Source organism: Heteronotia binoei, chromosome 15 (assembly GCF_032191835.1).
Source record: "Heteronotia binoei isolate CCM8104 ecotype False Entrance Well chromosome 15, APGP_CSIRO_Hbin_v1, whole genome shotgun sequence".
In the NCBI taxonomy this organism is placed as follows: domain Eukaryota; kingdom Metazoa; phylum Chordata; class Lepidosauria; order Squamata; family Gekkonidae; genus Heteronotia; species Heteronotia binoei.
The window spans coordinates 15,290,268-15,306,249 of record NC_083237.1 but is presented as its reverse complement, the minus strand read 5'-3'; the positions used below and the strand labels follow the sequence as shown (position 1 = coordinate 15,306,249).

The following is a 15,982-nucleotide window of genomic DNA, read 5'->3' as shown; positions in this document are numbered from 1 at the left end:
GGATGGAATCCGTTTTTTCAGAAGTGGCCTGAATCTAAATTTCCACAATGTACAGGAATTGGTTTATAAACTTAGTATTACATAACTTTAATGCCAAGGGAACAGATTCACCATCCAGGCAAATAAACATTGCATCCAATGGGACCAGCTGCTGTTAAAGAAATGAAATGCCTACGAGTAACATGATATGATTAAAAATTCTAAAATTAAAGGCACTGTAAGACAAAAAAAAGTATGTAAGGAAGCTGGATGTTACAAATATGTCTTTTAGAGCACACAGGATATGTTCATCACTCCATTTGGAAATTTCTCTCCCAATGCAACAGTCAAAATATTTTTTTTAATCAATTGACAGTTCCAAAACTAAAAAAAAAAAAGCTTTAACGATGGCAAGAATGAACACTCTTCCCTCGGATGTTTTGGAGTGCAGATATAATAGAGCCAGTTTGGAGTAGTGGTGGGCAGCCCAATCCAGACATAAGGGGCGGCTGAACGCGGCTTAGCTGCTGCACCGCTAATAGATTTCCTGAGGACTTCGGCACATTGGAGCATGGGGAAGGGAGAGGCATAGCTTGCCATGAGGGAGACGGTCGCCATGGCAATGCCACTGGCAGAGGCAAAAGGGAGGCGGAGGCAGCCAGAGGGGAGGGTCAGTCCATCCCACCCCACATTGACCAGTCCTGGCGCATGTGCTGTGGCTCATGACAGTCAGGAATGGGGAAAGATGGCCCCAGAGAGGCTGATAGCCATCCCCAACCCTCCCTCAAACAGAAAATGGAGCAAATGATGGGCAGACCATCACAGGCAAAGGAGAGACGTCCCACAAACACAGGGAGGGAACAAGAGTGAGGCTGGGCATGCACTCACGAGAAGCCTAGCTTGGTGGCAAGGCGGGGGGGGGGTGAGACAGGGCCATACAGGACCCCAGAGAAGCCGTCAATCCCCTCACACCCTCCCACTGTCTGAGACACTGCCAATGGCAGGCAGACAAGCAAGAAGTACCAAGTGCAGGAGTTTGCTGTCATAGACAGCTGCTGGAATGTGTGTCTGGGAGTGAGCAGCCCAGCAGCAGACATCCGCCCCCCTGTGTTGCCCTGACGCCCCCTGCCATGTGCATGGAACACCTCTCCCAGGGGCCACGGAACTCAGAGTGCAAGTGCATCAGCTGCAGAACTCTGAGTCCACTTCATCAGCCCCCTCTTAGTGCCCTGCACACAACAGCCCTGTGGGGTTGGGTAGGCTATCAGCCCGGGCAAGCTGTAGGGCAGCACTCCCCTCCCCTGTCCAGCCATGCAGGGGGCAGCGTGGCGGCTCATAGACCGTCCTCCCAAAAAAACCCCAAGTCTGCCCACCCTCCCAGGACTTCCCTTGGAGAGATCACTGATGGGGGCAGGGGTTGCCCAGGGAATGTGCAGCAGATGCCAAGCAGGAGAGACAACAGAGAGGACACCTCAGACTTTATTTTTCTGGAAAAGAGTGCAACAGTCTCCTTGGCGTGCGCTGGGCAGTCTCGCCATGGGCAGGGCTCCATTCCAAGTGGCGAGCAGAAACAGCTGAGGGAGTGGAAGGCAGTGGAGTGACATACGCGGAAGCCTCTGTGTTGGAGTTCCACCTGCAAAACGGAGATAGAGATCAAGAGCACCTGCAGGGGCAGTGGCTGGAAGAGCGGGCTGCATTTCAGCCAGGCGCTCTCTTAAAGGGACAGTCTCTGACCCACCTCTCTGCAATGGGACAGCTGCCATACATACACACCCCGTGCACTGCCAGGGGTTGGGAATGCGGCAGAGGGCAGACCAAGGGAAGGGAGCAGGCAACAGCACAGGGGAGTGAGGTCAGCAAATACCCCCAGCCGGAGCCCACTACCTGATTCAAATGCCAGAGACGCTCGCATAGCGAGCAGTCAAGAGCGAGGGGAGGAAGAGGCTGGGGGGGCGACAGTGGAACTTACCCAGCCATGGGCGACAGTCCTCGCATGCAGGGCCTCCAGAAGCCCAGAACCTGAGGAGACCTGGAAACAAGAGCAATAGCGTTAGGGGAGAGACCTCTCTCTCCCCCTCGCAAGTCAAAGATACTGTCAAAGCAACCGCGAGGTGCAAAACCGTCACCAACGTTCCTGCCTGTCTCTCACTCTAAGTCTGTATGGCCAGGAACTCGCTGGCAGATCTTCCCGCTCCTGTCCCTAACAATTGAATTGTGCGAGGCAAGAGTGGAAGTATTTCTATGAGGGGGGAGACCGCGATTGGGTGCTGAGGAGGGGGCTCGTCAGTTCAAGGCATGAGGGGATTGGCAAGGCAATCATGCCACTCCCTAAGGGGTTTGTGAGCTTCCACAGCAGTGGAGTTGAGCTTTGTTTTTGGTTTCAACAAGTGTCTATGGGGCACGCCACCATTTTTGCAGGCGTAAAGTTGGGAGGGGCGTGTCATGGGTCAAACTGTTCAGAAAGCCACTTAAGCCTGGACACGCCCCTAACTCCACTCCCTCCTCTGCCTGAATGCCACGCTCCGCCTCACTTCCACCCACACTCGGGTGCAGCCCTCAGGTGCCGCTGCCCTCGAGTGGAGCGGCGCTCAGGCGGCCCCCCACCCATGTTACTCCCTCCCACTGTAGCAGCACCGGTCGTACGCCAGCTCAAACCCTTCCTGTGCCCATGTAGCGACTCGTCTGCTCCCAAAAGACTTTCCGCACCCCCTCTCTTGATTGTGTTGTAAGTGTGCAGACTCTTATCTGGGAGAACAGGGTTTGATTCCCCACTCAGCCATATGGGTCAGCCATAGCTCTGGCAGAGGTTGTCCTTGAAAGGGCAGCTGCTGTGAGAGTCCTTTCAGCCCCACCCACCTCACAGAGTGTCTATTGTGGGGGAGGAAGATAAAGGAGATTGTGAGCCACTCTGAGACTCTTGGCCAATACACAAGAAACAGACACTGAGAAGATAATGCCAAAAGCTGCTTGCTGGAGGAGACATCTTATCTTTGCAGGTTTGCCAATGAGTAACAAAGAAGAAAGGAAGCAGTATTATTTCTCTTATATTTAATTATTGTGCCCATGAATTTTGCCACTGAGAGAGTTACACTGACACAGGACACCGGGTTCTCTGGAAATGAGAGATTCTATTGTCTACTCTGACCTCATATGGAAAGAACTAACTGAATAGTCTTCAGCTATGGAACTAGTTGTTTTGCAATCACAGACTTATTGATTAGCAGAAGGAATACTCATGGAATCTTAGTAGGTTACACTGAGAGAGTTACACTGAGACAGGACACCTGGGCTCACCTATGTAGCAATTTTGTATTTTTAAGTAAAGGGGTGACTAAATTAGCCTGCAACTCATTAAATATAACTCACTCCATAATCATATGTCCAATAGTTTTGATTTTATCATATGAACATCCACGTGTTCTATCAGAGGAGGAAGAAGAAGATAATGATGATGATATTGGATTTAGATCCCGCCCTCCACTCCGAATCTCAGAGTCTCATAATCCCTCCTTCCCAGAGTTTTTTTTTCCTTGCTCAGGTAGCAAGACCATCTGTGTCTAGCTCTCCCACTAAAGAGAGAAGAAAAGTTTTGATAAATATGTGTTTTCCCCCAACTATTCTATTGTGTGATGACCTCCTCTGTAATTAACTTTGTTGTGACTACTGCTTGACAGAGTCCCAAAGGCATTTCAAGTAGTCATTAGACCAAAATAACATCTCTGGATTATACTAGAAATACAGCTGTTGGCATTCACAGTTGGTGGTAAGGTTAAGGACAGATAGGGTTATCATTATTGTTTTCAGAAGATCACACAAGTCAGATGGTTTCAAACTGGAATGACTCCAACAGCCATGTGAAGAGACTGAAATCATTATTGAAATGAATTGACTGCAAAATGGTATCAATTGTAGTGTTCATTTTGGTGCTGTTCTACCCATCCACGTGCAAGGTTTATGATGCTAAATGCACAATCAGTGAACCCCTCTCAAGCCTTCATAAACATTTTCAAGAAGGAGATCTCATCATTGGGGGAATTAGTTCTCTCATGGCTACTACAGCAGATGAGTTGTCTTTTACAAAGCGATCCAGTTATGTGGCATATGATATGGCTATGTAAGGATGTTTTCCCCTCCCATACCTATTATCTATGCATATCATGTTAATAATTGACAAACTCTTCAGAATGCATTGAATTCTAGGGATAGATAGATAGATAGATAGATAGATAGATAGATAGATAGATAGATAGATAGATAGATGATAGATAGATAGATAGATAGATAGATAGATAGATAGATAGATAGATAGATAGATAGATAGATAGATAGATAGATGATAGATAGATAGATAGATAGATAGATAGATAGATAGATAGATAGATAGATAGATAGATAGATAGATAGATAGATAGATAGATAGATAGATGTTTTGTAATCACAGATTTATTGATTAGCAGAAGGAATACTCTTGGAATCTTAGTAGGTTGGGCACAGTGGTTGAATCTAGGTTGTACCCAACCACACACTCTTGGATTGCTCATGGGATTTAACAGAAATCCTTGGTATTTCCAGTTAGTACTTCAAAGGTGGTGGTTGTGAAACCACACATTTTAAACCTTCACCCCAGTTTCCATGGACATTACAGCCTAATAACATCTCTAGTGGGATATTAAAAGATGAAAGGATCATCAAAAATACCCAGAAACAGTATGTGGAATTAAAGAGGAGTGGAAATTTAAATGCGCTGGAATCTGACTATGGCTCAAGTAAATTCAATTAACTGATACCATGATCAATATTTCAAGTCAGCTGTGAATAATTAAGCTTGAGGCAAAATGACAGTACAAGAATGTTGCTCAGTTTCTTCATGTTTCTTGTTACAGTGTACGGACTAGTTATTACCAACATGCCTTGGCCATGGCATTTGCGGTGAAGGAAATCAACGAAAACCTCCAGCTCTTGCCCAATATCACCTTGGGCTTCCACATCCGTGATAATTACATGAATGACCGAGATACCTATCATGCTACAATACAGCTTCTCTCTGCAAAGACCAAATTTATTCCCAACTACAAGTGTGACTTCCAGAACAATCTGATAGCAGTTGTTGGAGGAGCTCAGGCGAGAACTTCTGTCTACATAGCAACTGTGCTATCCATCTACAACATTCCACAGGTAGGCTAGGTATTCAGAATATGAAAGAATTCCAATGTAAATGTTGTCATTGTTATAAAACAGCATTATCTCATCTATTCATGGAACAGCCAAGTAAAGAAAAGCGGATATTCTAGATTATCCATACCTTTGTGATATGTGCCTTTTAAAAATATTTATCCACATGAAAATATAGCACTGCCAAAATTCAAAACATTCTTCAAGTCTCTGTCCATGCTTTATATTTTCAGCTATTTTTCAGTATTTGTATGCTGCCTTTCCATACAATGTAGAAAAATAGCAACAGAATATCACATATAATGAGAACATGGGAAAGGGAGTTCCAAAATTCATGGCAAATAGCAATAGCTAATCAGATGGACATTAGAGAGTGCTGCGAAGGAATACTTACTTGAAAAACAAGTTTAACTTGCACTCAAAGGCATCTGAATTGAGGCAGCTTGGCGGTACTGATGTCATTAGACCTATCGGCTGCGTTCAATACGGTCGACCATCGGTTACTGACCCACTGCCTCACCGACGCTGGGATTCAGGGGTTGGCCCTGCAATGGCTTTCCTCTTTCCTAGACGGCTGGGGGAAAAGGGTGGTGATTGGGGGAGAACAGTCCCGGAGGCACCCGCTCAATTGTGGGGTGCCACAGGGGGTGGTGCTCTCCCCAATGTTGTTTAACATCTACATGTGCCCCCATGCCCAGATTGCCCGGAGGTATGGGTTGAGTTGCCACCAATATGCTGATGACACCCAGCTCTATCTACTGATGGACAGCTGGCTTGACTGTGTCCCAGAAAATCTGGATTTGGCATTGCAAGCTGTGGCAGGATGGCTCAGGCTGAGTCGATTGAAGTTTAACCCAGCAAAGACAGAGGTCCTTTGCCTGAGTCGTGGCGGTCTGGGCAGGGAAATCCCTTTACCAGCATTTGATGGTGCGCCTCTGAAAATGGTGCACAAGGTCAAGAGCTTGGGGTGCAGCTGGAGTCTGCCCTGACAATGGAGGCCCAGATAGCAGACACTGCTAAATCCGCTTTTTATCATCTTAGGCTGGTGAGGCAGTTGGTCCCTTTCCTGGAGCACGGCGACCTGGCAACAGTGATCCATGCAATGGTCACCTCAAGGTTGGACTACTATAATGCCCTCTACTTGGGGCTGCACCTGTGCCGAACCCGGAAACTACAGCTAGTGCAGAACACGGTGGCCAGGCTGCTAATTGGGGCTTCCCAGGTGGGAACACATACAGCTGGGGCTGCAGGAACTACACTGGCTGCCAATAGTATACCAGATTCATTACAAGGTACCTTTAAAGCCCTATATGGCCTAGGACCTGCCTACCTTAGGGACCATCTCTCTCCATATGTTCCCTAGATGGTACTCTGATCTGGATCCCAAAATCCCTGGGCCGAAGGAGGCCAATTTAAAAGTCACCAGAGAAAAGACCTTCTCGATCGCAGACCCCCACTGGTGGAATCAACTGCCGGAAGAAGTGAGGGTCTTGCGAAACCTTGCCCAGTTTTGCAAGGCCTGCAAAACCGCTCTCTTCTAGCTGGCCTCCAACTGACATTGAACCTATATTGTAGAAAACTGAAGGATACCATTGCCACTGAAAACGCATAACATCAAGAGTTTTAGCACCGAACTAATTTTGATTGTTTTAATTACAGAATGAGTAATTTTATAAAATGTGTAATTTATAATATATATTGTTTTAACTGTTTGTAGTGATTTTATGTTGTGAGCCGCCCTGAGCCTGCTTTGGCGAGGAGGGCGGGATATAAATTAAATAAATAAACACATTGTTCAGGGCTTTAAGTGATTAAAACTGGCTCTTATAGATGATACAAGGCAGCAGAATCTGTTCCATTGACAGCAAAATCTTCTTAATCTTGAAGGTGCTATTGGATTCAGTCTTGCTTTTGTTCACTGTGGTGATTCCCCAAATAAAAGGTAAAAGTAGTTCCCTGTGCAAGCACCAAGTAATTACTGACTCATGGGGTGACATCACATTGAAATGTTTTTTTGGCAGACTTTTTACGGGGTGGTTTGCCATTGCCTTCCCCAGTCATCTACTCTTTCCCCCCAGCAAGCTGGGTACTCATTTTATTGAGCTTGGAAGGATGGAAGGCTGAATCAACCTTGAGCCAGCTACCTGAACCCAGCTTCTGCCAGAAATCAAAATCAGGTCATGAGCATAGCTTGGACGGCAGTACTGCAGTTTACCACTCTGCACCATGGGGCATTCCTATTAACATTCTAAAAAAAAACACATCCCCATGTATGGCATGTTATTTATTGTTGTTGTTGTTGTTTGGCATTGTGTATAGTATAGCCAGGAGTCACTAAGAGCGTCTGCCAACCAGACATTCTTGCTCTTTTAGCATTATGCATCACTAGGTAGGGAACTAGACTTTTTTTTTTTTAAGGCAAGAGGTGTTTCAGAGGTAGCTTGTCATTGCTTGCCTCCACATCAAGACCTAAGCATTCCTTGGAAGTTGCCCTTCCAAATACTAGCCAAGGCTGACCCTGCTTAGCTTCTGAGAACAGATGAGATCAAGCTAGCCTGGGCTATCCAGGTCAGAGCCTGTGGCATGTTGCGGTAGTCCACTACAGATGTTGCCAAGCCTATCTGACTCTGGTCAGATGTCCCTTCCCCAGAAATAGGTACGTGTGGCAACGTGCTGGTAAAGAGCGCTCCTTTGTACATGCTTCCCCATGCAACAGCTATTACAATGTGACAAGAGTTATTTTAGATTCAATATCAATGTCTGGTTTCGGAAAGGATGATGATGAACGCAAGTAATTCTATGTCTGAAAGAGCTAACTGACATATATTTTGTATGGTGACTCAATGCCTGTCCATACAAAATAATGTCCTGAGCATAGACAGAACTGACGAATTGAATAGATGAAGAGGGTGGAACATCCAAAAATCATTAAAGACTCGGTGTTGCTAAACACACACTTGTGCCTTGAAGCAGACCCAAGGTCTTCCCATTCCAAAAAGATTACTTGAATTGATGCAGATGTAAAGCTGTGACAGTTTAAGCTGCCGCACTAGGCTCCTATTTTAGTTTGCAGCTACAGACTAATAACCTTTATTGTGGCATATGCTTTCATGAGTAATTGATCTCATGTCATCAGATATATGCATCTAGTTCTTCTTCATGCCTTTCACATACCCAGCAAATGAAACCATTTTCACATGTTCTCCATAAATGACAAAAAAGGAAGCATAATCGTTCTTTTCTTCTTTTTTGCCCGTGACCCAACTGGAAAGCATGAACTTAATTGAAGATCACAGATTCACTCACATCAATTAATATTTTGAAAACTTTTCAATTAATATTTTGGAAACTTTTCACTCTTGTTCTTTTCATTTCCTTCCCAATGTTGACTTCCTTTAGCTCGCCTACAGTACTATACCATTGATTAATGAAACCTTCTCAGGACTTTCCATTTATCAGATGGTCCCAAATGAAGTCCAGCAGTACAAGGGGATTCTGCAGTTAATGCTGCATTTCAGATGGATGTGGATTGGGCTCATTGTTGTGGATGATGAACATGGAGAAAGATTTCAGCAAGCCATGCTTCCTCTGTTTTCTCAGAATGGCATCTGTGTTGCCGTCATAGCAAAAATCCATCACACCTCTAGGATAACTGATTATTTTGACATGATCCAAAATCAACTGAAAAATTATGACATGGTAATGAAGAGTACAGCTAATACAGTTGTTCTTTTTGGAGACACTGGTTCTGTCTCATTTCTTAGATGGACAATAACTATTTCAATGCAAAAATCCACTACAGCGAAGCCTAAAGGGAAAGTTTACATTATGACCATTCAGATGGATTTTACATCTTATTATTATCAAAGAGATTGGGGCAGCATGATCCTTCATGGTGCAATATCCTTCATGGTTCACACAAATGAACCTCCAGGATTCCATCAGTTTCTTCAGAGCAGAAAACCTCTTAGGACTGAAGGAGATGGCTTCATTAGAGACTTCTGGGAACAGGCATTCCACTGTGAGTTCTCTGATTCACTGACTCAGAAGGATTTTCATAAAAATTGCAATGGGGAAGAGAAAATGGAGAGTCTTCCGGGCAATGCTTTTGAAATGAGTATGACTGGTACCAGCTACGCAATCTATAATGCTGTCTATGCTGTAGCACATGCTTTACATAACCTGTATTCATCTCCATATGGACACAGAATAATGCTGAAGACAAAGAAATATAACTTTTTCAGTCAATCCTCATGGCAGGTAACTATCTTCAATAGAAGGAAACCTGACAACAGAAGCAGATGCAATTTGTGCTGCATAGTACCTCTCCAGAAAGGATTTCTGAATTCATCTTCATCACTTTGTTTCTTCTCCCATCCATCTCAGATTGTCACATCTTCATCACTTTGCAAGATTTTTTTTTCCTTTGCCAGGTTTTCTTTGCCAGGCTTCTGTTGCCAGGTTTTCTTTCTATTTCTTTCAGCCTAGTTCGATATTTGTTCCACCATTTACTATAAATATGTTTAAATACGTATATAAATCTAAGAATTCCTTACAAACACATATAAATACTCCACAGTTCTAATTACCATGTTTAAGAAATGTTGGTATACAGCGACTAATAGTGTAAAGCAATATTCTCCTTTTTCTTACTGTACTTCAACCAGTTGCAAAAACATTCTTCAGGGGTGTGTTCACACTACACTAAATAATGTGTTCTGCAAATGGATTTTTGCTATTCTTACACAGTAAAAATCCAGTTGCAAAAATTCATTCTTTAGTGTAGTGTAAACACATCCCAGTAGTAATTCCTTTGTGTCATGATCCTACAAGATAGCCATTTGCCCTTCCATTTCAGTCAGTCTTTTTCAAGAATTGTCCACATTAGGTAAATTAAAGTAAATCTCTTTCAAGAACCATTCACAACAGGTAAATTCAAGTCAATCCAAATGTTTAAGTTGTCTCTCTTTAATTCCCAGCACAATCTATTGCAGACAATAGCCTGCACAGAATGCAACTTCAGGATGGAAATCTTCTATGTTGATTTAAACTTTATCCTCTCTTCCTTGAGAATACTTAATCCAAGTGGTTCTTTTTCAGATAGTTAATTGAATGATCTTGATACTGAATACTTGGAAGTGTCCTGACGAGGTGTGCTTGACAACACTTACAAAAGGCTCAGACATTTATTTCAAGCTAAAGGGTTCACTCATAGGTTGCACATTTGCACAAAAGGAAAAGATCTGTTTTTTTATTGCTCCTTTGTGACTGTTTCACAGTAGTCTTTGGCTGTTTTCCCACTGAGCTTACCTCGGAGCGACGTCCCTCTTCACCGTGCAGCGTCTGCGGGAATTTCCCACCAACTGCTCCAAGGCTGCTCTGAGGAACCAGGAAGTTCCCAACCTTTTGCGTCGCAAATGTACACCGCCAAAAACCAGTTTACATTTGCGATGCAAAAGCCATGGGACTTTGCGGCTCTTCCGGGTTCTGCGGAGCAGTTGGTGCAAAATCCACACAGATGCTGCGCAGTGAAGAGGGACGTCGCTCCGGAGTAAGGTCAGTGGGAAAATGCCCTTTGTCTTCTCTGGCCAAACTTCTCCTGTGTTTCCCCTGACAAAATTATTCAATATTGTCTTTGATCTTTAAGTGAGGAGTTTAGCAACAAATTTACTAGTCTGGTTAGTCTACTTACAATGTATATGTTTTTAATAATAAAAAACCTCTCCTATCCTCCATCCTATTCTTCAGTACCAATGGTGACAGCTCCCTGCCCTCAACAATGCTTGAAGTTGCAAGTTTAAGAAATGAACCAGTATCTTAGTTTCCCACTGTGGGGTTTCTCACCTCCATTCACTACTAGATGATAATGGTTTCAATTGAGATTAGAGTTCTAGTGTGAGATAGCTTCTAGTAAGGAGGAAAGCTGGCTAAGAGACTTCAGAGTGGTAATAGGGCTTCTTCCTCGTCCACAGATTTCATTTTTTTTTTTTGCATTGGTCACTCCTTGTGGTCATCTTTCTTCTTCTGTCCCCAGAGGAAGATGTTCCCCTTTGCTGCTAGGAGATGAGTCATACATGTCCAGTTGTCCTGCTTTGTGCAGATCCAATTATTCTTTCATGGTATTACATATGGGGGTTGCATAACACTCTGACTCTCAGCTACTTGTGGAGCTCCCCTCTAGTTCAAAAATAGTTGTTCTTGAGAAAGAACCCAAAGTTGAGGGTAGAATTCCTGCAAATTTTCTCCCATTGTGGTAGCAACAAAAAGTTACAGCTGGGAAAGAAATTGCTTCTTGAAAGCAAGATGAGAAGGAGGTGGAGGTGGATGAAGAGAAGGTGGGAGAGGAGGAAGAGAATAGGAAAAAGAGGAGGAGAAGGAATCTGGATGTGTCTGAGAATTATAATAAAATCATGTATCTAAAGATAAAATGGAAAATCATAAAAATATCAAACACAGGCTTCTAATGGTCTTCTTTTAAAAAGCTGTTTGACAAAGCAATTCCTAATGTGCACAGTGCTTTCTAATTAACAGCTGATCGTCAATTTGTTTCCCATTTCAATCTAGCTTCATCATTTTCTGAAAAGTATCTCATTTAACAACAGTGCTGGGGAGAAAATTTCATTTGATGGTAGCAGAGAAGTTGCAACAGGGTATGATATTATCAACCAGCTTGCTTTCCCAAATCGATCATTTTTCAATGTGAAAATTGGGGAGGTTCATCCAGAAGCTCCAGCAGACCAAATGCTTACCATTAATGAAGAGAGGATCACATGGAACAATTGGTTTAACAAGGTAATCTGGGAAAACTACCACCAGAAAATATGTTATTCTAACATAGACTTTGGTACCTCATTGCTTTTTAAAAGAGAATAATATTGAGGGCAAACAATCATTTGATACCACATAACAGAAGAAATATTGGCTGTGGGTTAATAAAGAGACGGCAAGAAAGGGTTTTCCACATCTCTTTTCTTCCACCTCTCCTAAATATCTAAATATCTTTTCTCTCCCTTGTTAAGCAAATGTGAGAGGTCGTGGGACCTGGGAGCAGGGACTGTAGTAACAATTGGGTGAGACAGAGGGGGAAAAAAGCTAGCTTCAGCCAACCAAAGGTTTCAGTTATTTGTTTGTTTGTTTGTTTGTTTTAGCAAGGGTACTTATATTAAGTGAACAAATTTCAATTGGAAGAAAAGAATGAAATGTCTCTTTTGCATAAAACTTTCCCATGAGCACTTTTATGTTTTATTTATGTTTAAAAAGGATAGTCAGACATATTAACTCTTTAAATATGGTTGATCTTGTTCAATAGGAGGCCTAGAGTTCTACTGGGGCATTGACCAATTATACTTTGGAGAAACAAACATAGCGCTATTGTATATTTAATGCTTACGATAAGTTTTTGTGCCTCACTTATACATTAGACGCAGCCCCTTTCTGTCTGTAGTGAAAGTTGCCATCCTGGTTCAAGGAAGCAAATGAAGGAAGGGGAACAATTTTGCTGCTATGACTGCAATCCTTGTCCAGAAGGGAAGATTTCTAGTCAGAAGGGTAAGAGAATTGTAGTTCAGCCTTGAGCAAAGGCACACCTTTCTTTTTTTCTTTTTTAAATTGTAAGATGGTTTATTCAATACATAAAGGATGTTACAGGGGAAAAAACCTGCAGAAATAAGAGGGGTTCAGGAGCAAAATGAAAAGACAAAATCAATACAAGTTCTAATCCAGTACAAAGAGAGCATAGGGAAAGTAAATAATGAAAATATAAATCTAACATACAAAGATCTAATTTAGACTATTGGGTGCATACAACGAACAATTTACAAAAAAAGTACATAATATGCTATGTATTAAGAATTGAAGATAGCCTATAATCCATTCTATTAGGCAAACAAGAGATTTTCCAAAAGAATTCCAAAACCGGGGCCAAAAGTCAATCATAATCTATAGTATAATTATGGTATAATTATTGAAGAAAGGGTTATCCATTGTCTTTCCCAATACATACTGGTCCAATTATATACATTACATAGCGGTCCAATTACTTTACATACTTATCGTATCACAGTTACACCTTTCCAAGTATAGAAGAGATATCATTGGTATGGTGGTTTGAGTTCTGAAGTAGGATTTGGAAGACCAAATTCAAATACCCATGACAGCTTGTTGGGTGACCATTGGCCAGTCACACATCCCAAACCAGCACTTTTACCTAGGAATAAAATGGAAAAAGAGGAAATAAATGTACCCCTGGTATCTCAGTATTTTCAAGGAGCATGTTCCTTGTAGCACCTTTGAACTCCAAAATGAACAAATCTATTTGAAAGGGGAAAAAGGACTTCATTATTGGGAATCTCGGGGCTTGACACTAGTTTTCTGGTCTCAGTCTTGGGTAACCTTGCTGACCACCAGAATTCAGTCCTAACTTCTGTGCATTTGTGTGATCTCAGTTTGTACACAGGAGACTGCCTGATGCGCTGGAAAAATCTCCCTCAGACAGTTTCCTTCACAGAAGGGGCCTGGTTTCCCCACCTCCCCCTTCTGGCTTCATACTCTCTCTCAGACAGAAGCTAAGCCCAGCTATGTCTCTCAGAGGAACTCAGCGCACTGGCTGTTCTCAGCTCTTTGTACAATTGCTCTCACAACTGACCGGCCTAAGCCCACAGTCTTCACTTCAGAATCTCTCTCTGAAAACTTCTCTTGAAGACTCTCAAACCAGAACTAACAACTTCTGAGGAGTTCAAGTCACCTCATTTCGCTACTTTTCTGTTGCTATGCTAGAGTCTCAGCCAATCACTGCAAGCCTGTTCTCCAGCTTCTCAGGCTACATTCCTGAATCTATCACACTTTGCTTTGAGATATTGTGCCACAGCTAAGGGTTGACAAATTCAAATTGGCACCATACATTGATGGGGTATGAACTGCTGGTGATTGAGCATGAAGAAAAACTCTTTGTTTTGTAGTGTCTCTCATACTTTTCAAAATATTGCCTTGACTGAAACTTTACCTATTCTTCCTCTCTTTTGTCGGTTATATCAATGCCCTCCCCCATCAGTGGTAACTACAAAGAGAGATGAAGAGAGGAAACGAAGTATTTTACCATGAAAAATAACCAAAGCACTCATGCAAGGATCTTAGAAGACATGCATGCTTGTTGTTGTTTACCATAAGTAAGCATAGACGATACTGGCATTATTGACTGAAATATGTATACCGCACTGATCTCCCCAATGGCAGTAAGAGAGCCTATCAACATCATTCTCCCCTCCTGTATCTTATACTTACAACACATCTGTGTCTTGATTAGACTGGGGGAGATCAGCTATTGAGCTTCTATGGCAGAATGGGTCTTGAAAACCTTACTCCAGCATCTGTGTAGTAAACTACACTGCACCTCTGGAAGAATCCAAAAGATGGTGATAGATCATGCTTGTGAAACACCATGAGCAGAACGTTCTCCCTTCAGAAACTGGGTTCTAAGGAATATTGCCAGCATCAAGAGTATTTATAGCTTTCAGTGTGCCAGGCCCCTGCCCACTTACTGTAGGGCTGGTGAGATAGAGCACTGGTGGACCACTACACCTGTATTTTACTGCATGTCCTTTGGCCAGTTTTACTTTCACAGTTAACCATCTTTATTTAGACCCAGCATTTGACAGATTGAGAGGCTGTACATGTCCAGCTTGTTCAACCTAACCTCCACAGGCATAAAAGAATTAGTTGTGGAGTGAAATTCAGATGCTGTGATACCCACCAAAGGGTCCACTTGAAGTATGAGATGGCAATATGAGATGGCAAGTATGATATGGCAATAGTTAAGGGATGTGAGGAACACTGTCCCTCCTTCTTTCAACCCCCTCTCTCTGTTTTACAGACTTGGATGAGTGTACCCAGTGCAGACAAGATCATTATCCAAATCTGGAACAAAATCAGTGCATTCCCAAAGCCATCATTTTTTTGTCTTACAAAGAGCCACTGGGAATCTCTTTAGTGACTTTTGTCATTTCCTTTTCTTTCATCACTCTTTTCATACTAGGAGTCTTCATAAAGCACCACAGCACCCCCCTTGTCAAAGCCAACAACAGGAACCTCACCTATTCTCTCCTGATCTGCCTCCTCCTTTGCTTCCTTTGTGCCCTTCTCTTCATTGGTCAACCACAACTGGTGTCCTGTCTCCTTCAACAAATCATTTTTGGCGTGGTTTTCTCAGCTGCTATTTCTTGTGTGTTGGCAAAAACTGTCACGGTGGTTCTAGCTTTCCTTAGCATCCAACCAGGAAGCAGCCTGAGGAAGTGGGTGGGGAAAGGAGTGGGCAATTCAATTGTGATTTTCTGTTCCTTTTTCCAAGCAGTCCTTTGTTTTGTGTGGCTGGCCACTTCTTCCCCATTTCCAGATGCTGACATGCACTCAGAGACTGAAACAATTGTACTGGAATGCAATGTGGGGTCTATCACAATGTTTTATTGTGTCTTGGGCTACATGGGCTTCCTGGCCATTGTGAGCTTTGTGGTGGCTTTCTTGGCCAGGAAGTTACCTGACAGTTTTAATGAAGCCAAATTTATCACTTTCAGTCTCTTGGTCTTTTGCAGCGTTTGGATATCTTTTGTTCCCACCTACCTGAGCACCAAGGGGAAATATATGGCGGCTGTGGAGATCTTCTCCATCTTATCCTCCAGTGCTGGCCTTTTGGGTTGCATTTTTGCCCCCAAATGTTACATTATGTTGCTGCATCCTGAACTAAACAACAGGGAATATATGATAAGAAGAAAAATGCAATAATGTAAATGACTATGGTTACAACTGTAATATATCATAAAATTTTCTTTCTCTGTCTGTC

General features: G+C 42.9%; 1 protein-coding gene across 1 annotated transcript; it reads left to right on the top strand.

Annotated features, from left to right (window-relative positions):
- Nucleotides 1-2,372: 2,372 nt before the first annotated feature.
- On the top strand, nt 2,373-15,924 carry LOC132583138 (vomeronasal type-2 receptor 26-like). Its single transcript, XM_060254810.1, has 6 exons — nt 2,373-2,704; nt 4,863-5,154; nt 8,611-8,850; nt 11,716-11,943; nt 12,573-12,699; nt 15,020-15,924. The coding sequence occupies exons 1-6, from the start codon at nt 2,373-2,375 to the stop codon at nt 15,922-15,924; spliced, it is 2,124 nt and encodes a 707-aa protein (XP_060110793.1).
- Nucleotides 15,925-15,982: the final 58 nt, after the last annotated feature.